The 23208-nt window shown below is 47.9% G+C and overlaps 1 protein-coding gene across 3 annotated transcripts in view; it reads left to right on the top strand.

Annotated features, from left to right (window-relative positions):
* The window catches only part of LMF1 (lipase maturation factor 1), a 150794-nt gene that overhangs the window by 82695 nt on the left and 44891 nt on the right, over positions 1-23208 (top strand). For all 3 annotated transcript variants that reach the window (XM_088174229.1, XM_088174228.1, XM_088174230.1), the window contains one exon: positions 20166-20333. In XM_088174229.1, the coding sequence (XP_088030355.1) occupies positions 20166-20333 (168 nt within the window). The remainder of the gene's footprint in view (positions 1-20165; positions 20334-23208) is intronic.

Below are 23208 nucleotides of genomic sequence, written 5' to 3'. Positions count from 1 at the left end.
TTAGCAGCGTGTGCAGATGGCTCAGGCACAGGAGGAGGAATTCAGCACTGACAGGAGCTGCCCTGGGCACCACCAGAATTAACTTGTGGGGTGATTTATTTTGTTTTTACCCTATTTTTTTTTTTTTTTTTTTTTTTTACTTCCCCTTGATCTCCAGCAAGGAGCAAAGCCCTTTATTGAATATTTAATGAGTGGGTTTTTATATTCCTGCGTGGATGAAATCTCCCAAACTGCTGTGCTGGCTGAGCCCTGTGGGGATCAGGGATGGAATCACTGAGGGTGGAAAAAACCTCCAGGATGACAGAGCCCAGCCTTGGGCCAGGGCTCAGGGAATGGGAACAATCCCAGTTTGGGGATTGCAGGGCCAGGAGCACTCACTTGGTTTGGAACTTCATCACATTTATCACGGGAGCTCATTCCTGTGAGTCCTTCCTTCATCTGCCCCTAAAAATATCCCACCGGGCATTTTCCATTGCTACTCTGCCATTTATATTCTTATTTCAGCTGAAATCAGAGAATCCTGGAATGGTTTGGGCTGGGAGAGACTTTTAAAGCCCGGGATTTTTTTTTTTTTTTTTTTTTTTTTTTTTTTAACTGAAGTGGGACACCAAAGTATTTTTTGTAAATCCTCAATGTGAGGACACTTCCCCTGCTGTTGAAAATTCCCTTCTCAAGCATTCCTGATGTGGTTCTTCGGGGAGAACGGGAAATATTGATTATTCCCAGCACCAGCCTTTGCAGAGTTTCTTTTAAAAAATACTGGGCTTAATTATTCCAAGTAGGGAAAATATTTGCATTATTAAAAACATCTGCATCCAGCTGAGATTGCTCTTATCAAGGGAAACCTTAATTACTTCTGACTGACGAAGTGAATGTTTATTCCAATCTGCCTTTATGTTGATGATCTTGCTAATTAAGCACTTTATTTTATTTGGACAATTATGTCTAAACAATTGGGGAGTTACAGTAGCTCTAATTGGGGTTTTATTTTCTTACCTGCCTGAAGATTCCACAGGGCTTTAGGGAAAGAGGGAGAGGAAGGGCTGGGTTTGAGCCCTGGAGGATTTAAAACCCCAAACGAAATTTCCAGTTCCTGTTTCTGCCTGTGAAGGTTACAGGGAGAGGAGAAAAGTTGGGTTTATTCCTGATTTTTATTTTTTTTTTTTCGGTGGATTTTGCTTCTCCCAGCCCGGAATTGCCATTCTGGGTGTGGGGGCTGCTCCTGCCAGGGATCCCCTCTGCTCTGGGAGAGCTGGAATTGTTCCCCTGGAGAAGGGAAGGGTCCAGGGAGAGCTCAGAGCCCCTTCCAGGACCCAAAGGGGCTCCAGGAGAGCTGGAGAGGGATTTGGGGACAAAGGATGGAGGGACAGGACACAGGGAATGGCTTCATATGAACACAGGGCAGGGCTGGATGGGATATTGGGAAAGAATTCCTGGCTGGGAAGGTGAGGAACCCTGGTGCTAACCGGGGTTAATCCAAATTTCGTTTAATTAATCCGAATTAACTGTTTAGTTAGAACAGGTGCTGGTGCCATCTGGGATGGGCCACACCGAGCAAAGGGGGTGAAGGAAAAGTGGGATTGGAGAAAAAGGAGGCTCAGGGGTGAGCTCATCACTCTGCCAGCTCCCTGAAAGGTGCCTGTGCTCACCTGGGGCTGGTCTCTCACCTGGCAGCACTGACAGAAGCAGAGCACACAGCCTTAAGGGAAATGCAGGCTGGATGTTAGGGAAAAGTTTATTATGGGAATAGAGAAAATATTGGGATTGTGTGCCTGGGAGGTGGTGGAGTCACCATCCCTGGATGTGTTTAAAAAAGTCTGGATGTGGCACTGGGTGCTGTGGGTGAGCTGAGGGGTTGGGTTGGACTGGATGATCTTGGAGGTCTCTTCAAAACCTGGGATTGTGTGAATTGTGGGATTGTGTAATTCCAGCCTGGTGATTCTGTGATCCTGTGATTCTGTGGTTCTGTGAATTCTGGGATTGTGTGGATTCTGTGATTCCAACTTGGTGATTCAGTGATTGTCTGATTCTGTGTCTGTGTGAATTCTGTGATTTTTTTTGTGATTCTGTGATTCCAGTCCAGTGATTTTGTGATTTTAGCCTGGTGAATCTGTGATTGTATGATTCTGTGATTCCAACCCTGTGATTCTGTGATTTTATGATTCTGTGATTTTATGATTCTGTGAATTCTGTGAATTCTGTGAATTCTGTGATTCTGTGATTCTGTGATTTTTTGATTCTGTGATTGTGTGATTCTGTGGATTCTGTGATTCTGTGGATTCTGTGATTTTTTGATTCTGTGATTTTGTGATTCTGTGATTTTGTGATTCTGTGATTTTGTGATTCTGTGAATCTGTGATTTTTTGATTCTGTGATTTTTTGATTCTGTGATTTTGTGATTCTGTGATTTTGTGATTCTGTGATTTTGTGATTCTGTGAATCTGTGATTTTTTGATTCTGTGATTTTTTGATTCTGTGATTTTTTGATTCTGTGATTTTGTGATTCTGTGAATTCTGTGATTTTTTGATTCTGTGATTTTTTGATTCTGTGATTTTTTGATTCTGTGATTTTTTGATTCTGTGATTTTTTGATTCTGTGATTTTGTGATTCTGTGAATTCTGTGATTTTTTGATTCTGTGATTTTGTGATTCTGTGAATTCTGTGATTCCAGCCTGATGTTTCTATGATTCAAACCCAGAGATTCTGTGATTCCAGCCTGGTCATTCTATGCTATCCCACTGGCTTTGTTTCAAAAGGCTGCACCCCCAGGCCCTGGAGGTGGACAGGTGATGTTTCAATCCAGTGCAGTGGCTGCTGCAGAAGTGGAGGCAGATTTTGGCTCAGGCAGGGCTGTAGGGTTGTAGGATCTCCCTGGGTGATGCTCTCTGCTCGGATTCTGCACACACAATTCTCCTCAGGGAATGAAACCTCTTGTGCAGTGAGAGCAGAGCCAAGCTGAGGAGGAGCAGGGGAACCCTCCCTGCTTTGAAATCCCCACACATCCAGCCCATGAAAGGATTCTTCCTGGCAGCCAAAACGGTGGGATTTTGGGGCAGAGTGGGATAAATTTGATCAGTTTTGGGTGCTGGATTCCTGTCCTGAGACAGAGGAGAAGGGAGAGCTCTGGGATCTGTGCCTGGGATGCTCTGGGATCTGTAGGATCAAGAGCTGGTGTTGGGGACAGTGGGAAGGACATGAGGGAATGTGCAGAAAATCCTCCTGGCAGAGGGAAAAATGGGATTTATCCCCTGTAGTGAGTCAGTGGTGATTTGTGATTGATGTTTTCTCCCAGAAATCATGGAATGCTTTGGGTTGGGAGGGAATTGAAGGATCACCCAGTGCCACCCCCTGCCATGGGCAGGGACACTTTCCACTGTCCCAGGCTGCTCCAAACCCTGTCCAAGCTGGCCTTGGGCACTTCCAGGGATCCAGGAGCAGCCACAGCTCCTCTGGGAATGTGTGCCAGCCCCTCCCCATCCTCACAGCCAGGAATTCCTCCCTGCCATCCCATCTATCCCTAGACACAGGACAGTGCCACCCACAGCTCCTCAATCCCTGCTCAGGCCTGGGCACCCTCACTCCTCATTTTATTTTAATTTTTTTTTTTTTATACATTTCCACACTCCCAACCAAACAATCTCCTGTCCTCCCCCTCCACCCCAGTGCTCGGAGCTATTGGGAAGCAGATTAAAAACTTTTCATCAGCTCTTCTTAAGAGAGGCAGATAAAGCAGGCTAATGGTCATGTGTTGAGTTATTGAAGGGAATTCAGGTAATACAAAATCACCTTTAACCCTCGGCTTCCTCGGACCTCCTGCCTCGCCATTGTGTGCCCGGGGTGTAAAAAACCAGAGTCCAGTTCATAAATTATTATGGAGTTCCAGTGGCCTGTAATGCAGGACAGCTTTGGCCGTGTTTCATTTTGGGGTGGGAGCTCATTCTGGGCTCTGCACACCATAAAGCTGCAGCGGTGCCAGGATTAACCCTTCCCCTGCCGGCTGGGGGCTGGCTGGAAGGGAATTGTCAAGATTTGTACACTGGCATCTCGATTTGATTCGGTTTGATTCGGTTCCATTCCGTTTTATTCCGTTTTATTCCGTTTTATTCCGTTTTATTCCGTTTTATTCCGTTTTATTCCGTTTTATTCCGTTTTATTCCGTTTTATTCCGTTTTATTCCGTTTTATTCCGTTTTATTCCGTTTTATTCCGTTCCATTCTGTTTTATTCCATTCCATTCCATTTTATTCACGGGAGGTGATCCCTGAGGAATTCTCTCTCTCTCTTTGTGATGTCCTAGGTAAAACACAGCGGGAATATTTCATTTAAAAATTTAAAAATCATCCAGGTTGTCACTTTTTAGAATCCAGCATTCACCGTGATGATTTTTGAGGATTTCAGCCTAAAATTTGCATTTAAAATTATTATTAAACTATCCACCTCTGATATTAGAAGAAGACATTTCAGTGTAATGTGGCACAGGATCATGGTGGGGTGATTTTTATTAATTACAAACCAGTAGATTCCATGCCCTGGGCACTTTTTTCTCCACTGACCATTGCAACTTATCCTGAATTCCTTGCAGGAATTCCTCCTCCTCTCCAGCAGTTGCTGTTTTTCCACCTGAGCTGAGTTTTTAGGGTGAAGCTGTGAGGCTTGAAGTTCAGATATTCAGTTATTCAGATATTCAGTTATTCAGATATTCAGATATTGCTGTTGGACAAAGCCAAGAGGAGCTCTCTGCTCTTTTGCTCTTATGCTGCTGTTCCCAATGTTCCTTGTTTTTTGGGAATAAATCGTTGCTCCATGAGCTCTGCAGGGCCTGGGTGGATCCAGGGGGTAGGAGATCTGCACTTGAAGTGCTCCCAGTTCTTAAATCTGATTAAAATCACCCCTGCCCACGTTTTTCTGTGCTGGCTGCTCCATCCAGGCAGAGAGTTGTTGATGCAAAGCTGTGCTGTGAGGTCAGTCTGGATCTGATGGAGCCACAGCCTGCAGCCATGGCTGGGCTGGGTGAAATCTGTGCCCAGAGCCTGAAAAAACAAGATTTGCAGTCATGGTCCAGCAGGAACCAGCCAGCAGAGCCTGCAGTGGGAGTTTGCTGTAGCAGAGTGAGGATGGCAGAGAGGGAAAGGAGAATAAACCAGGAATTTCACCTTGCAGAATGGGAGTTTGTGCCTTGGCTCATCTCTACCCCTGAGAGAGGTCTGCTGCAGCAGCCCAGCTTCATCCTGAGCCCAAACCCAAATCCTGAGCCCAAATCCTGAGCCCAAACCCAAACCATTTAACCCTTGCATGGGCAGGAGTGGGGGGGGGGGGGGGTGGCCTAATCCTGGATTCCTCCATTCCACCCTCGGTTTGAGCCTGGCTGCATTTAATAACCACTCCTTCAACACAGCGAGGTGCAGAAAGTGATTTGTCCCCTTGCCAAGGAGCAGGAAGAATGGGCATTTTGTTCCTGCTGATTTTACCTGGCTGGGCTGTGCAGGGAGAGCAGCACTCTGTGCTACCGTTGCCCCTCACGCTGTGTTGATTTATTGAAATTGGAGCCCTCGGGTGCAGTCCTGAGGTACCTCCTGACATGGAATTTCTAGGAGAAATATACAATTGGCTTGGTTATTATTTTTTTCCCTCCTCCCCTCTGCTTGGGCTTCTTTCCAGCTTTTGCACTAAGGAACAAGATTTTAAATTAGCCTTGAATTTTAACACGGTGCAGCTCGGCCTTGCTATTCCCAGGGTTTTATTAAGAAGAGTCTGACGTTGTGTCCTGGTTTCATCTCCATCACCTGCCCTGAAATGCAGAGTTTCTTCTCTTTTCTTTATTTTTAATTTTTTTTTTTTTTTTTTTAGATTTAATTTTATTTTATTTTTAGAGGAAGGAATTGAAAAGAGGCTGTGGGTCATTACCCTTCTTTAAATGCCATCATTCCCATTCCCCGTGTGCCTGCATGGAGGTTGTGGAATCTCCCTGGCTGGAGATATTCCAGAGCTGTCTGGGCACACAATCCCGTGCTCTGGGATGACCCTGCAGGAGCAGGGAGGTGGGAGAAGATTCCCAACGTGGGCCCTTCCAGCCTGACCCCTGCAGGGATTCTGGGACTTTCCAGGTGTTCACGTCCAGGCAATCATCTAGGGAGGGGAGTCCCCAATGGAGCCAAAAATAGGGATGAGAAAACCACAGGGAAGGGATGGCTGGAGATGTGGTCCCAGATCTATAAAAAGAGTCAATTCCCTGATAGCAACTCCACTTAATTCATTTCCTCTCAAGCAGTATTAAATAACAAGTAGAAATCCTTCTCTTAGTTAATATTGCCAGCATTTCTCTATTTTTATCACGTTTGCTTTTAGAGCAGAAAAATTCACAATTAGTATTTTACGCTGATACTTCCAGAGGTTTTTTTTTTTTTTGCATCTCCTTATTGGATATTTGGGATTCTTCTCCTCCTGTTTTGATTTATTTCCTGGGCAGATTTTAGGAAAAAGCTCTCTTTGGGTGAGAACTCTGCAAACCCAGTGGGGTTATGGTGAGAACAAGCCTGGAATCTTTTCCCCTTCACAGGGAATGGAGTTGGGATTTGAGCATCGATTTTCCATGCGCTTCACCATTAATTAATTTCCATTAATTATTGTCCCTCATGGTAATTAGCAGCACCTTTGATGGTCTTTTCAACCTTGATGAAGTTACAGCACTTCCACAGGCTGACGTTTCTCCGTGGCAAACAAAGCCACGTGTGGTAACTGAGGGAAAACCCCGGGACGCTCTGGGAGCAGCGCATCGGGCATTAAATAGAATTAAATATTAAACAGGCATGGCCACATTTATCACCTCGATACAGAGGCACATTTTGGGAGCAGAAGGAAGGCCGGGAGCTGGTGCTGCTGCTGTGCAGAGCCCCTGGCAGCTCAGCCCAGCTCCCCCAGGCCCTCCCTGCTCCCTTCCCGTCGGATCCGCGGCGCGAAGCCGCCTTCCCTGTCCGGCCAGTAATGCCGTGCAGCTGGGCTGACAGAATGTGATTGCTCATCAGTTTGCTTGATGACTTAATCTGGGGCTGATTAGCATCTTGGAGCCTGTCCAGAGGATCAGAAATGATGCAGAGTTGTGCTGCGGGCCCCGGGTTATTTCACGTCTGAGCAGCAGCAGGGGCTCGCCTTGCGCTGCCTGATGGCTCTCCACGAGATTTGGGGTTGGGGAAGGGGCTGTGCCCGGCTCGGGCTCCTGTCGGGGCCTGGCTTTGTGTCCCAAGCACGTGCCAGCCCAGCAGGCAGGCATGCAGAGCATCCTGGAGCACTCAGTGCTCTGCTCTGCTCGACCAGGTCGCTCACGGCTTGGACTCGACGATCTTGGAGGGCTTTTCCAATTAATTCAATTAATTTGTGCTGGCTCCCAGCGGTGTGCTGCGTCCTTGGAGTAATGATAAATCCGTGGGAGCAATAAAAACCCTCTCCTTCCCCTAAAAACAAGCGAGGACATTCCCTGCTCCTTGTGGTGCTTTCAGATCATCACCTGGAGACGTTTTACTGCCAGGGGGGAGTTTGGGAAGCAGGAGATGGGACAAAGGCCTGGATGTGGGATGGCGTGGGAAGGCTGTGGAAGCAGCCAGCTCCTGCCCAGCAAGGGTTAAAGCTGGAGTGCTGGAAGAGTTCAGTTGTTTCACATTAGGGCAGCCCTGGCTGCTTTCCGTGCTCGGGGAGCCGGGGGCCGAGTCCCCAGCGCTAAATCTGCGTAACCGATGCCGTACAACTGGCACCAGCCTTGACCACAAGTGGCCATTAAAATAAACATCCCCGGGCTTAACTGACAGGCAGCAGCGAGCAGAAACAGCCCGGCATGATGGGGAATATTAAACACCCAGCCAGAACCGAATTTCGGCAGGCAAACCCCCCCCCATCCCCGCCCCAACCCTGCAGCATCAATGGCAGCAGTGTTTGGGACCAGAGTGTGCTGCTCCCGGGGGTGATGGGGTGGTGCCAGCCCAAAACACGGCCTGGGTAAACTCAGGGCATGAGCCCCAGGGTGGCACCGAAATCCAGCCCAAACCTGTCCCAGGAAATGCAGGGTACGAACCCCACAGCAGCACCGGCACCAAGAAATCCAGCCCCAAAATAGCCCAGGAAAATACAAGGCACGAGCTCCAGGGTGGCACCAGGACCAAGAAATCCAGCCCCAAATTTATCCCAGGAAAACACAGGGAAGGAGCCCCAGGGTGACACCAGGATGGAGAAATCCAGCCCCAAATTTATCCCAGGAAAACACAGGCCAGGAGCCCCAGGGTGACACCAGGACCAAGAAATCCAGCCCCAAAATATCCCAGGAAAATACAAGGCATGAGCCCCAAGATGGCACCAGGACCAAGAAATCCAGCCCCAAAATATCCCAGGAAAACACGAGGCACAGAACAGCCCTGTGACAGCACTGGGAGGGAGAAATCCAGCCACAAATTTATCCCAGGTAAATAGAGAACGTGAGTCCCATGGCAGCAGCAGGATGAAGAAATCCAGCCCCAAACATATCCTGGGTAAAAACAAGGCACAAGCCTCACAGTGGCACTGGGACTGAGAGATCCAGCCTCCAAATATCCCAGAAAAACACAGGGCACGAGCCCCAGAGTGACACCAGGATGGAAAAAATCCAACCCCAAATTTATCCCAGGAAAACACAGGCCACGAGCTCCAGGGTGGCACCAGGACCAAGAAATCCAGCCCAAAACTGATGCCAGGTAAACAGAGGACATGAGCCCCACGGCAGCAGTGGGATGGAGAAATCCAACCCCAAATTTATCCCGGGAAAACACAGGGCAGGACCCCCAAGGTAGCACCAGGATGAAGAAATCCAGCCTCAAAATATCCCAGGAAAACACGAGGCACGAGCCCCAGGGTGACACCAGGATGGAGAAATCCAACCCCAAATTTATTCCAGGTAAAGACAAGGCATGAGCCCCATTACAGCACCAGGATGGAGAAATCCAACCCCAAATTTATCCCAGGAAAACACAGGGAAGGAGCCCCAGGGTGACACCAGGATGGAGAAATCCAGCCCCAAATTTATCCCAGGAAAACACAGGGAAGGAGCCCCAGGGTGACACCAAGATGGAGAAATCCAACCCCAAATTTATCCCAGGAAAACACAGAGAAGCAGCCCCAGGGTGACACCAGGATGGAGAAATCCAACCCCAAATTTATCCCAGGAAAACACAGAGAAGCAGCCCCAGGGTGACACCAGGATGGAGAAATCCAACCCCAAATTTATCCCAGGAAAACGCAGCCCCGTGGCAGCCCTGGGATCAGCTGGCACAGAGGATGGGAGCTGCCAACCCTGGGGCACTGAGCTGCTCCAGGATCTTGTCTGGCCTTAGGAAAGGAGGTAAAAGGCTTTATTAAAAATGAGCTGCTTGCCTTAGCTTGGCAGATTTATTTATAATGGTGATTTGTGAGCGCTCCAAGTCGGGACAAGAGTGAGGGCATTATTACGTCCAGGGGGAGAGAGGAGCGACACATTTATTGGGTGGAATTTATCTGCCTGGAGAATTTCCTTATTTCATTTTATAAGAAAAGCATGGAAACAAGCAACCCTTACAAAACAAAGCGATTGCACAAGGGCAGAACTTGCCAGAGCTCCAGGCAAGAGGGTTTGGCCATTGGGATTGGTGCTGCTGGGAGAGGCTCCTTCCCTCCTGGATAACAGCACAGCTCCCGGCTCCGGCACGTGCTGCTGGAAATCCGTCACGTTTTTTGTGTCAGAAGGGAAACCGCTGGAGTTATTGAGGGTGTGCTGGAGAATTTCCCTGGAATTGTGTCCTTTAAAATGTAGTTAATTATTGGTTTTACCCGAGGAAGGCCTCGAGCAGGACAGGGAGGTTTCTAACAAGCGCGGTTTTGTGTTCGGGAGTCCAAAGATGCCCGAGCCTGTTTCCTGATATTCCAGGGTTTAAAGTTCTGTGTCGCTGTGTGTGTATTATCCTGGAGTATTGTTGTGTTTTTGTAAGGAGTCACTCATTTAAGCCTTTAATTGTTCCAAAAAAGAGTTGTTGGAATGATGGGCACAGCAGTGCCTGTGTCACTGCCGGAGAGGTGCAGCTCATGGAATCACAGAATCGGAATGGTTTGGGTTGGGAAGGATCCTAAAACCCATCCAGTTCCAACCCCAACACCTTCCACCATCCCAGGGTGCTCCCAGCCCTGGTCCATCCTGGCCTTGGACACTTCCAGGGATCCAGGGGCAGTCACAGCTCCTCTGGGAATCCGTGCCAGGACCTCCCCACCCTCACAGGGAAGGATTTCTCCCTAATCTCTAATTTAATTCTCCCTTCTTTCAGATTAAAGCTGTTCCCCCTTGTTCTGCCACTCCAGGCCCTCATTCTTTGGCGAGGGGAGCAGAGCTGGATTCACCCAGCACAGCCTGGACATCAGCTCCTCATGGCCAAGACTTTCCTTGTGACTTGTTCTGCTTGCCCTAAATTCTTTCCGGCCGCATCCTTTGTTACTCGGGAGAAAGCCTAAAACAGAAACAAGCTCTCCAAAGCTTTTGGCTCCATCTTTGGGACAGCAACCTGGTTTTTCCTTGAGCCTTATTTTCATCCCATCCTGCTGTAGAAATGCTGGTGGATGGACAGGAGGTTCAGAGCTGGATCGGTCACGGCGGAGCCGGCGCTGGATTTAAAACCAAGTGGATGTGGCACGTGGGGACATGGGTTGGTGGTGGCCTTGGACTCGATGTTCTCAGAGCTCTTTTCCAAGCTGGATGATTGTGCAGCTCGCTGCTGGGTGTGCTCTGTCTCCTGGGCAGTTTCAGAGTTAAACGAGTTCCCCTCCCGGCGCCGGCGCTGGCTCGGAGCGCGGTTCCAGTTCGGAGAATTCCAGTGACCAACCAGGTAGTCGGCTCCTAATGGCACAATTTACCCTTTGTGAACACATTTTATGAAAGCTCTCACTGTTTGTCTCGAGTTGTGGAGGGGGGGGGGGGGGGAGAAATTAAAAAAAAAAAAAAAAAAAAAAAAAAATAACCCAACCCAACTGTAAACGTCCAGGCCACGGATCTGCCTAATCCAAACACAGGCACGAGCCGGGGCTCCGTGTGTTCCTTGGCCTGGTGCTGAGCTCGTGTTTATGAGCACACACCAGAAAAAAAAAAAAAAAAAACCCTTCTGAAGGAGACTGGGCCTGGGTTTAGCACTGGACTTTTTAAAGGGGGGGGAAAAAAATGAAGGAGCGAGGGGCTGTGGGAGGGGAGGGCAACTGTGGGGGGGTTTTGGGGTTGTGAGTGGTAAAGCTCTGGGTCCTCTGAGGGGGTGTAGCCATTGGAAAAATGTTCAGAAAGGTGTTCAGAAAGGTGTTCAGAAAGATGTTCAGAAATATATTCAGAAGTTTCTTCCACTCTCCAAAGCCATAGGTTTGCCCTTCGAGGCGCCAGAGTGTGCAAGGAACTCCGTGGAAAAAGTTGGCAAATCCTTGAAAAAGGTTGCAATAAAATAGTCCGGGTGACCTTGGTGAGGTGGGGATGGGCAGGGGGATGAGCAGGAGCATTGTCAGGAGATGCTGGAGGTGCCAGAGGTGCCAGGGGAATGGGCTGTGCCAGCCAGTCTGATCCTGGCTGGAATTCAGAGCACAGAAGATGCTGCTGGCCTGGGATGACCCTGGGATGTTCCTTGGGAAGAAATCTCCCAACCTTTGCCATCCTTCCCTTTGGAACGTTCCCCAGCTGGGCAGAAGAAGGGGTTCATGCTGGAATTGTGCAGCTCACTCCCACGGGGGAGTTTTGGGTCTTGCAGTGATGCTCAGAGCTCCTCGTGGTGTCCTGGCTCCGTTTTTTTCCCCCTCCTCCCCTCTGCTCGTTGCCATCACTTTCCCGTTCCTTGATTTATCAGTGGTGCCTGGTGGGAGCTGGCAAATCCCTCACCGTGCTCATGAACCAGAGCAAAACCTCTGGCCTGCAGGAGAAAACACCCAGTGAACCCCAAATAATGGGTATTAAAGGAAAATGTAAAATGGCAGAGGGCACATGGAGTAAGCAGAGGTATTTTCTGGCTGTCTGGTCCAAGGTTTGGTATCATTTTTCTCCAGGATTACAGGGGCTTTCACCTCATAAATTTGGGCCTGTTTGAGGTCGTTAATCTTTCTTTACATGTTGCCTTGCAATTTTAGAGCTTTGCCACCATCTGGGATCACATTTTAAATGGAGTTTCCACTCACTACGTCCCCTTTTCATGGAATTATTTATATATGGAGAAATGCATAATAAATATATCAGCTCTGGGTTGTTTTTAAACATTTTCAGGGCTTACCTTGTGTGGAAAAACTTGTCTTCTCTAATAGAGAGTCATAACAGTGACCAATTAAAGGATCACATTTGCAATATGCTCTTAAATGGCAATTTAAAATATTGGTGAGTGATCCGTGGGGAAAGGGAGTTGGAAAATCCTGGAGTGTGAGACAGAACAGCACCATCTGATGGAAACAGCAAACCTGGAGAGGGATCTCAGCTCCTCCCTTGCCTTTGGGATGGAACCTTCTTCAAATCTTGGTTTTTTCCTCACGATGTGGTTGGTGTTGGGTCAAAGGTTGGGCTTGACGATCCTGGAGGTTCTTCCCACTCTCTGTTTCTTATGGATGGACCTTCCAGCCTGTCCCACTGCCTCAACCCACCCAAACTTGCCCCATCTCTGCTGCTCCTGACAAACCCCAAAGGCAGGGAGGACCCGCAGTTGTTTCCACCAGAGCCAAGGCGTCTGCCCCAGCTGTTTGAACGGGGTTTTGAACAAATAAACAGCCTCGACACTTCAGTGCTTCCTTGGGTAATTTTAGCTCAGGACCTCTCCAAGAATGTCCAGAATAAATAGGTGAATCTGTAATCCATCCCCAATTAACTGGATATTCCGGGAGCAGCTCGGGGCGCGTTACGGAGGAGCAGTGTCAATAAACAGGGATGCTGTGGGCCCTGCAAACGTGGCCTCTGTTCCTGGGGCTGGGTGCAGGCTGGAAAAGCAAATAAAAAAGAGCCTTCTGCCCCCACCCACGTGGTTGGGATTCCAACCCCCATCATTCAGTGTCCCCCCAGATCCTCCTGGGGTGATTCACCCCGGCCAGAACGTGGCAGGGAGGTTTCGCCTCCCACCCGTGACTTTACAACGTTGTCAGCAGGAAAAACAACAAATTCCCCGGGATATTTTACAGTGCTGAGGCATGAAATTGCAGGGCAGAGTCTTCTCCCCAAGCCCCCTTTCCCCTCTGGCAGCTGCAGCCACCATTCCCTAAGAAACCCAACCTCCAGACGTGAATCACTGCTGGGATTTTTTCAGGCTTTTAACTTTTCCTTCGCTCAGCCGGGAGGAGCGGGGACCTGCTGGAGCTCTGAAAAAAAAAAAAAACAAAAAAAAACCCTCCAAGCGAGGGAAAGGAGTTAAAAATGAACCAGCAGATTTTTTCTTTTTTTTTTTTTAATATATATATATAAAAAGTAAAAATATATGTTCTCCATCTGAAGTTTATTTAGGTCCTTTGGGAGAGTGGCGCGGCACCACGTCTCTACTAAATTGCCAACGTTTTATGGCCGTGCTGGCACCGAGTCAAACACACATCTCCTTGGCTTGCTCTGCTGTCTCAAACAGGCAGATTCCAGGCTGTTTTTCTATGGACTGAATATTCCTATTGACTGGGCGAGGGGAGCTCTGCCCAGCAAGAACCTACAGGCGATTTCTCTCTTTATTACTTTATCGAGGTTTGATTATTTTGATATTGCGCCGCTGAAGAGCCGACCCCTTGTGACCCACTGGATGTCAGAGTGCATTTCAAGCCAGATCCAGCTTTTCCTTTTTTTTTTTTTTTTTTTTTTTTCTTTTCTTCTCTTTCCTTCTGATTTTGTTTGGGTTGGAATCTTATTAATAACTGGAAAGTTTTGAAGGGGCTATTTTTAACTGCTTAGCTGTCATATTTCAGTAGCGTGGACGTGGAGCTCTGAGTGTACAGATAAAACACCCCCAGCACAAGGTGCTGCTGGGTTTAAACCCAGCCTAAGCAGCTCCCTGCTCCATTTCCCTCCCAAAATATTCCCTACATGAGAATCCCTGTGCTCATTATCAAGGTCACTGATAATGTTCATTAATCAAGGTCGCTGCCTGCGTGGAGCCTTTCCGTGGTGAGGAAGCTCTGGAATCTCCCCCTGTTCCAAGCAGGGTGTTTTTTAGGAATCCTTGGTTGCTGTAGAGCCCCAGACAGGCTGATTTGAGGCAGGACACTCATCTGGCCACACTTGCCAGCAGCTGGGAGTGACCCCTTTATCTCCTGTGTGCCCCTCACACGGGGCTGGGGAGATGTTCCCATCGGGTTTGGGAATGTGGAGCTTTGATGTGCAGATGCCTGAGGAGCCAGGTCAGCATCTGGGGCAGGATGGGCTGGCAGGGAACAGCCTGCTGGCCCTGTTGGATCAGCCTGTTGGACCACGCTGCTCCCATCACGCTCCACAACGGGAGAATCCTTTTTTTTTTTATTTTTTTTATTTTTTTGGTCCAAAGCACAGGAGAAGCGAGGGCTTTGCTTTGAAGCAAAGATGAGTTCATGCCTCAGTGCTTGGGAAGCTGGAGAGCTGAGCTTTGCAGCTCATCTGGATCTTCCACAGCACTCCAGAAAACATTTAATAAACCTCTGAGCCTGCTTTTCCAGGGGACTGCTGCTCCTCACACTCGGCTGCCTGTGCCAAAGGCTTTCCCTCTCTCCTGACTCTGGGAGCTGCAGAGCTGCTCCTGACGTGTTCACTGCACCTCTGTGGGGTCGGGGAGAGGATATTCCCTGATTCCATAGGACAGGGAATGGCTTCAAACTGACAGAGGGCAGGGCTGGATGGGATATTGGGGAGGAATTGTTCCCTGGGAGGGTGCCCAGAGGAGCTGTGCCTGCCCCTGGATCCCTGGAAGTGCCCCAGGCCAGGCTTGGATCAACCTGGGAGAGTGGAAAATGTCCCATGGCAGGGGGTGGCACTGGATGAGATTTCAGATCCCTTCCAACCTGGATCATTCTGGAATTTATTTTTTTTTTTTAACCAAACATTTGCTTTTCCTCATTATTTATTCCTATTTGCTGTTGTTCCATTTCCTTCTGGTTTTCAGGATTTCTCTGCCATGAAGTGCATTCCTTGGTTGGATTTTTAGGCCTTGGGAAGCTTTTCCAACCTGAACCATTCCATGATCCCCTGATTGCTCACCCTGCAGCTCCACACTCCCCTGTGGCTCAGCTCCTTGTGCCCTGAGCCCAGGAAAGGATCCCAGGCTGGTTTGGGTTGGAAGGACCTTCCAGCCCATCCCATTCCATGGGCAGGGACACCTTCCCCCCTCCCAGTCTGCCCCAGTCCCAGCCCTGTCTGAGCACTGGGTTATGGGAGGACAATGTGGGATTTGTTTCCCTGGAGCTTTCCCTGGGCTGGGCTCTCCCAGCCCGGGATTAAATCCTCCCTTGGAGTTTCTGGAAAGCAATAACGGGGTTGGGGAGGAGGGACCGTGGGCATTCACAGCCCCCAAGAAGAGCCCTCACTCTGCTGTATAATGGCCTTCTGTTGGCTTTTAGTGGGGTGCAGTTTAGTAAATTAGGAGTCTTCAGGTACTTAGCACTTTAATGGTTCTCACTAAGAACATAATTAAACCATAGACCCCGTAGGGAGAAAGAAAAAAAAAAAAAAACAAAAAAAACCAGTTTATTGTGAGTATTTTTAGACTCTGTTAGCAGCCCTCATAAAAGCTGCTCGATGCAAGCCAGGGAACAGGCCCGAGCTGGCGACCCAGAATTCCTGCAGCAGCACTCACACCTTACAAATCTGCCCCGTGAATTACACAATTCATTTCCCTGCTCCCATTTCCAAAGGCGTTTGCAGCAGCAGTTTCTCCCCGGCTGCTGGAGGGGTGAGGGAGCCACCAGAGTTCTGATGTTGTGCTGACACACAAAGCCAGGGATTGCTAATTGTATTTTTAATTTTTTAATTCTTTTATTTCTTTTTAATTCTTTATTTATATTTTTTTTTTATTTAGTCTCGCAGAGCTGCCCAGAAACGGGGCTGCTCTGAGCTCACAGCTCTGCTCCCTCATTGTGTGCATCCACCTTGGGATTGTTTGGTTCCATCTCCCTTGGAGCTGCATTTCCATATCTGTGGATATGGAAATCCTATCACACATCTCTGTGTGTCAGGAGATCATTCCCTGTGTGTGTGTCAGGAGATCATTCCCTGTCTGTGAGTCAGGAAATCACAATTCTGGGTGTAGGAGAACTCCCAGCTGCTTTTAGGGTGCTCCCTAGGATGAGGAGATGGAGAGGGAATTTTCATCAGGGCTGATGGGATAAGGGGGAGTGGCTTCAAACTTTTATTTAGTTTATGATGGAAGATGGAATAAGATGGATTAAAATGGAATATTGGGATAAAATCCTTCCCTGAGAGGGTGGGGAGGCCCTGGCACGGATTCCCAGAGAAGCTGTGGCTGCCCCTGGATCCCTGGAAGTGTCCAAGCCCAGCTTGGATGGGGTTTGGAGCAGCCTGGGATGGTGGGAGTGGGAATTAAAGAATCCTCCAGGTTCCTTCCAACCCAAACCATTCTGGGTTTCCATAATTCCCCTCCCAGCACAGCCCACAAAGCAAAGTGCAAAGCTCCAAATCCCAGGGATGAGCTGGGAAAGCTTTTCCCTCCTCCTGGGCTCTGCCACCAACACCAGGAGGTTTCCATGGGATAGGATTTCTCTGGAACAGCAGCTGTGGGGCAAATTCCCTCTCCAAAATCCCAGCAAGGTTCCCCTGGGTGCTTTCCCCGGCTGTGGGTGCCTCTGGCGGGCACAAAAAGAATCCAGGAGGTTTTTCCAGCATCCTGGTGATTCACAGGCTGCTCCTGCCCATCCCAAATGAGCAGGGCTCCCTTCCCAGATGTGCTGAGCAACATCTGGAAGGCATTGGGAGGAACACACACACACACACACACACACACACACACATCTGCTCCCCCTGCAGCTCCTGGAGGATATCTGGGACATGGGAATCACTGCGCTGTCCTGGGCTCTATCCTCAAATCCCAAACTGGTTTGGGTTGGAAAGGACCTTAAAACTCATCCCTGTCATGGCAGGGACAATTCCCACCATCCCTGGTTTTCCTTTATCCTTAATCCCAAATCGGGAAGGACCTTAAAGCTCATCCCTGACAAGGCAAGGACAATTCCCACCATCCCTGGTTTTCCTTTACCCTTAATCCCAAATTGGTTTGGGCTGGAAGGGACCTTAAAGCTCATCCTAACCCCATCCCTGTCATGGCAGGGACAATTCCCACTGTCCTTGGCTTTCCTTTATCCTTAATCCCAAATTGGTTTGGGTTGGAAAGGACCTTAAACTCATGCCTGTCATGGCAGGGACAATTCCCCCCATCCCTGGCTTTGTTTTATCCTCAAATCCCAAATTGGTTTGGTTTGGGAAAGACCTTAAAGCTCATCCAGTCCCAGCTCAAACAATAAATAGGAACAGCACATTTCACAGTAATTAACACACAATTCATTAATTAATGTATTAATTTCAGTTCTAATAGGTGTGCCATTAGTAATGCCACCTGCTCTCATCCTCATCCGTGAGTGTCAGACATTCCAAGCTGTTGGATCAACACCTTGGCTGGGTCAGGATTGGTTAAACGAATTGATTTTAAATTAAAAATAATTAAATAATTAAATTAAATTGAAACTACAATTAAAAATAAATAATGCTTCATTTTAAGTATTATTTAAGTACTAATACTTTAAAACTATTAAGTACTTTAATATACTTAAAATAGATTACTATTACTGTTATTAAATTATTAAATGGATTAATGATAACAAATAATTACTAATGATAATTACGTTTGTGGTAATAATAAGGACAATGATGGTGATAACAATTTTATAATTATAATTACACAATTTTATATTTAAAATAAATTATGAATATAACAATGAATAATGATAATTATTGTGATCACGATAATGATAATGATAATAAGGATAATAATAATAATATAATGTAATAATATAAATATAATAATATAGATAGTAATTTTTATTTTTATTTTTATTTTTATTTTTATTTTTATTTTTATTTTTATTTTTATTTTTATTATAGCCAAGGAACCACCTGCCTGCTTGGAAGGACAAAACCATTTCCCAGCAATTTGGGATGTGAACAATCCCTTTGGGAGCATCCCTGGGGATCTGCAAGGACCCAACCCAGGATGAACTGGAGCAGGTCCTGGCAGGGGAGAGGAGCCTGGCAGAGCTCCCTAAGCCCAGCCTGGTCTGAGCCTGGCAGAGCTCCCTAAGCCCAGCCTGGTTTGGGTCTGGCAGAACTGCCTAAGCCCAGCCTGGTCTGAGCCTGGCAGAGCTCCCTAAGCCCAGCCTGGTCTGGGTCTCCCAGAGCTCCCTAAGCCCAGCCTGGTCTGGGTCTGGCAGAGCTCCCTAAGCCCAGCCTGGTTTGGGTCTGGCAGAGCTCCCTAAGCCCAGCCTGGTTTGGGTCTCCCAGAGCTCCCTAAGCCCAGCCTGGTTTGGGTTTCTCAGAGCTCCCTAAGCCCAGCCTGGTTTGGGTTTCTCAGAGCTCCCTAAGCCCAGCCTGGTTTGGGTCTCCCAGAGCTCCCTAAGCCCAGCCTGGTTTGGGTCTGGCAGAGCTCCCTAAGCCCAGCCTGGTTTGGGTCTGGCAGAGCTCCCTAAGCCCAGCCTGGTCTGGGTCTCTCAGAGCTCCCTAAGCCCAGCCTGGTCTGGGTCTCTCAGAGCTCCCTAAGCCCAGCCTGGTCTGGGTCTCTCAGAGCTCCCTAAGCCCAGCCTGGTCTGGGTCTCTCAGAGCTCCCTAAGCCCAGCCTAGCCCGGCTCTGGCAGAGCTGAGCTCACAGCTGAGCCCAGCCTGGCCCCATCCGGGCAGGAAGGATGTGGTGTCCTGTCCTGAGGGGCCATGCAGCCTCCCAGCCAGGCCAGGCTTTATTAATCCCAGCTTTGCTAATAAGGAATTACAATAGCTGTGGGATTTGGCAGCGGGAGCGTGCTTGGCTGCCGTGCATCCTCCAGGATTTGCCCTTATTTTGTTTGTATTTTGCATTTAACTACAAATAATTTAAAGATGTGTTGTGTCTCCTTCAGTTAACATTTGTGTTTTCCACCTCTCTCTTTTTTGTTGTTGTTGAAGTTTTAAAACAATACCGTGGAATTCAAGCCTGTCAGATAAATTCACTTTTTTGTTGTTTTTTGCTGCACTTGTGGGATTTCCTAGGGTGGCACTTATTAACATATCAGAATTTGGGGTTGTTCCCTTTGAAAAATTCTCCATTTTCTTCTCCTGGATGGAAAAAATCTCCCAGTGTCAAAAAATTTCAGGCTGACAAAAGAATAATATTGTCCCAAGGCCAGTATGTAAATACCTTAACCAGTATAACATGTTTAGAGGAATTACACTTTCCTCTCCCAAATTACCATCTTGGAAAGCAGCTCTACCACCACTTTTATTTGAATTTGAAACATTTTGAAAGCAGATCTCCGAGGTTTTGAAATCTGGTTTCCATTCCTGGCTCTGGTTGACCCAAGGCCTGACCCTGAGCAAATCCTGGGCTCGGTTTTTGGATCTGCTCCCTTGATCCTCACTCAGTTTTAACATCCCTGATCTAAGTGTAAGATTGCAGTGTTCAATAAGAGTGGGCTTCATTTCAGATGGGCTTTGATGACAAAAATTCAATCTCTTGGTTTTTTAGAGATGAATTTGTTTAAAGATGAGTGAAAAAAAAACTTGAATGAAGTAATTTTCCATGCAAAGAAACGAGTTCCCAGAGGTGAAGGATGCTTCACCTGGGGGAGAGGAGTAAGGAGCAAGGCCACAACTTTGTAGCTTTGTCACTCTGAGATTCATTTCATTTATTAAATAAATGAAATCACAAATGATTTATTTCATTTTTAAAGCAAGATTCCCAAGGTTTCCAGCTTTAAAGCTGCATTTCCAAAGCCATGGGTGGTGGTGAATCAAGGCAGGCTCCTTTGGCAGAGCATTCCCACACCGAACACGTTTTCCTTTTTCTACCACCACTAACCTTCCCTTCAATTACCTCAAATTATTTCGAAAAAAATTCTGAGGTTTCACACCAAATTTTGGAGGGGTTTCACGGCTTAATTCCTTTTTTTTTTTTTTCCTTTTTTTTTTTTTGCCCTTCCAGACCCAGCCAGTGCCCAACCCCTTGTCGTACTTCATGCACCGCTCGCCGTGGTGGTTCCACCGCTTCGAGACCTTGGTCAATCACTTCGTGGAGCTGCTGGTGCCTTTCTTCCTGCTGCTGGGCAGGAGGATGAGCATCCTGCACGGGCTCCTGCAGATCCTCTTCCAGGTGAGCTGCTCCTGGGCACTGAGCACAAACCCTGGGAGGAACGGCTCAGGGAGCTGGGGGTGTTCATTGTGGAGAAAAAAGAGGAAAAGAGAGGAAAAGGAGGGAGGCTGAGGGAGCTGGGGGTGTTTATTGTGGAGAAAAAGGAGGCTCAGGGGTGAGCTCATCACTCTGCCAGCTCCCTGAAAGGTGCCTGTGCTCACCTGGGGCTGGTCTCTCACCTGGCAGCACTGACAGAAGCAGAGCACACAGCCTTAAGGGAAATGCAGGCTGGATGTTAGGGAAAAGTTTATTATGGGAAGAGAGAGAAAATATTGGAATTGTGTGCCTGGGAGGTGGTGGAGTCACCATCCCTGGGTGTGTTTAAAAAAGTCTGGATGTGGCACTGGGTGCTGTGGGTGAGCTGAGGGGTTGGGTTGGACTGGATGATCTTGGAGGTCTCTTCAAAACCTGGGATTGTGTGAATTGTGGGATTGTGTGAATTCTGTGATTCCAGCCTGGTTGCATTTATAGCATTCTATAATTCTGTGATTTTGTGAATCTATGATTCTGTGGTTCTGTGATCCATTGATTCTGTGGTTCTGGAATTCTGTGAATTCTGTGATTGCAGCCTGGTTGATTCTGTGATTCCAGTATAAATATATATATATATATATATTTATATACTCCATTTTTTATATTCTAAAACCCCAAATTTCAAACTCTTTACCCTGTGACATCACACACCTTCATTTAAACCACACACCAGTGATTTTAGTTCCATCTCTCAGCTCTAGAAGCCTCCTCTAAGGCCTCAAGTCAAAAGCAGCGTTCCCCTAAAATTCCACACCCCCAACCACGACCAAAAAAATTTCAAAACTTCCAAATTCCAAAATTCCAACACCTGGGATGATGTTTAGGGTGCCTCCCACCCCGACCCATCCCTCAATCCTCTCCTCTCATCCCTTTCTCCCCTTGGGGTTGGCTCCATCCCTCTTGGAAGCTCCAGCCCCTCCTGAGGAGCAGCAGAGCCCTGGGGGACCTCAGGCAGAGCCAGGGGAGCTGGAGCAGCCGAGCCCACCCCATAAATGTTCCAAAGACAGCCACCAAGGCCCTTTTAATTGGCCCTTTATTGATAGCTGGCAATTACTGACTTGTTTCGATCACGGGGGGAGCCTGCAAAGGCAAAAAAGGGTCCCAGTGTAAGAGGCAGCTCTGGTGCATTTATAGCATTTCAACAAAAACCTGTTTATTTAATATTTACTGCCCTTTTCTTCATTCAGAATGACTTTTATTGACAGTCCTTGTGCTCTGCGAAGGAAGCAATAAAGTTTAATGTTGATATACCACTTAATTCTGCTTTTCAAGATTTGAATTGACATTACAGACAAGTTTTATTGGACATTTTATAATTGTTATTGGAGTCATGGTGGCGAGGTTGAGTGAGTGTATTTTTCCAGATTCCAACTGGCCTGGAGAATATTGCTTTGTCAGGAACCCAAAAAAAAGTTGGACTTTAAAAGAGGAAAGTGGGTTTGGGTTTTTTTGGGTTGTTTTTTTTTTTTTTTTCAAAGTGTGAACTTATTCTTCTTGCCTGCTTCACGTTTGTAAGGAAAAAAAGCTTAGAGAGGGTAGAAACATCAGAGAGGAGGTGCCTCAGCAGCCTGAGGATGGATTGGTGCCCACCAGGGGATTCCTGTGGGGTTGGGATCCCAGGGGAGCTGGAAGCTCCACCTTGTTCCCATCCTGGATGTGCACAGCAAATTCCTGTTGGGGTTTGTGTGTGCTGGGATTTAGGGTGGGTTTGATGGACACCAGAGTGCTGCCAGCACCTGGAGGGGCCACAGGGACCCCTTGGGATGAGCCCAATCCCAGCAGATCCAGGAAGGGCTCGGGGTCCCTCCTGCTGTGCTTTCCTGCCCCTCAGCTTTGGGGGTTTTTGCCACGTTGTCTTTGTGAGCTCAGCTCAAACCCCACCATTCCCATTCCAGCTGTGTCTGCCAGGAATAAATGAGCCCTGGAAGGGTTCAGAAAACTCTGGATGTGACACTTCAGGGCATGGTTTGGTGCTGAATGTGGTGCTTGGTGTTTGGGTTTGATGACCTTGAAGAGCTTTTCCAACCTGAACAATTCTGGGATTTGCAGGGGTGGGGTCTGGGGCTCAGAAATGCACACCTGGATCTGACACACCCCAACATTCAGGAGAAATCAAATTCAAAACAGGGCAGTCAGTACCTGGAGGGGGGCAAAGGAGATCTTGGAGGGTCTTGGAGGCCCCAGGTGAGCTCTGGGCTCTCATTCTTGGTTCTGTGGAAGCAGCAGGGCAGAGCCTGCCCATACCCCAAGGAGTTTGTGGGGTGGGGAGGTTGGAAGTGCTGCTGGGGAAGGCAAATCCTTCAGACTGGTGGCGATTTTGCTGCTCCCTGAATCTGCCTCCTGAAAAACCCCTGGATCTGTGTGTTTTTCACTCTCTCTAACTCCCAGCTCACACCAAACGTATTTCTTGGCTCCTTGGAAGCCAGGCAGTAAAATTACACTGCTTGGCAAACGAGTTGATGAGGGGAAGCGAGAGAGAAGCCAAAAAAAAAAAAAAAAAAAGGCAGGAAAAGTCACCTTGCCCCTCAGAGCTGGCAGGTAGTGCTGGGAAGGGGCTGGGCTGGATTTGGCAGTGCCAGGTGGGAAGGGGCTGCAGGATCAGAAAGGTGAAATCCATAAATGAATAAAGAGAATGGAAAGTCCACGGCTGGTGCTGTTTGGAAAGGCAAGGGCACTGCTTTGGATTCCCAGCCATAAAGGCACAGTTTGGGGAGTTTAGAATGCGGGGAGGGTTTAAAGCTTTAAAATCCCTTTGGATCTGGATGGATTTTGGAGTCTGACTCCTTTCCACGGCCCCTGGAAG

The sequence above is a fragment of the Sturnus vulgaris genome, chromosome 16, assembly GCF_052056855.1.
Source record: "Sturnus vulgaris isolate bStuVul1 chromosome 16, bStuVul1.hap1, whole genome shotgun sequence".
Taxonomy (NCBI): domain Eukaryota; kingdom Metazoa; phylum Chordata; class Aves; order Passeriformes; family Sturnidae; genus Sturnus; species Sturnus vulgaris.
Note: the sequence above shows the minus strand (reverse complement) of the source record. Positions and strands in the feature narration are given on the sequence as shown.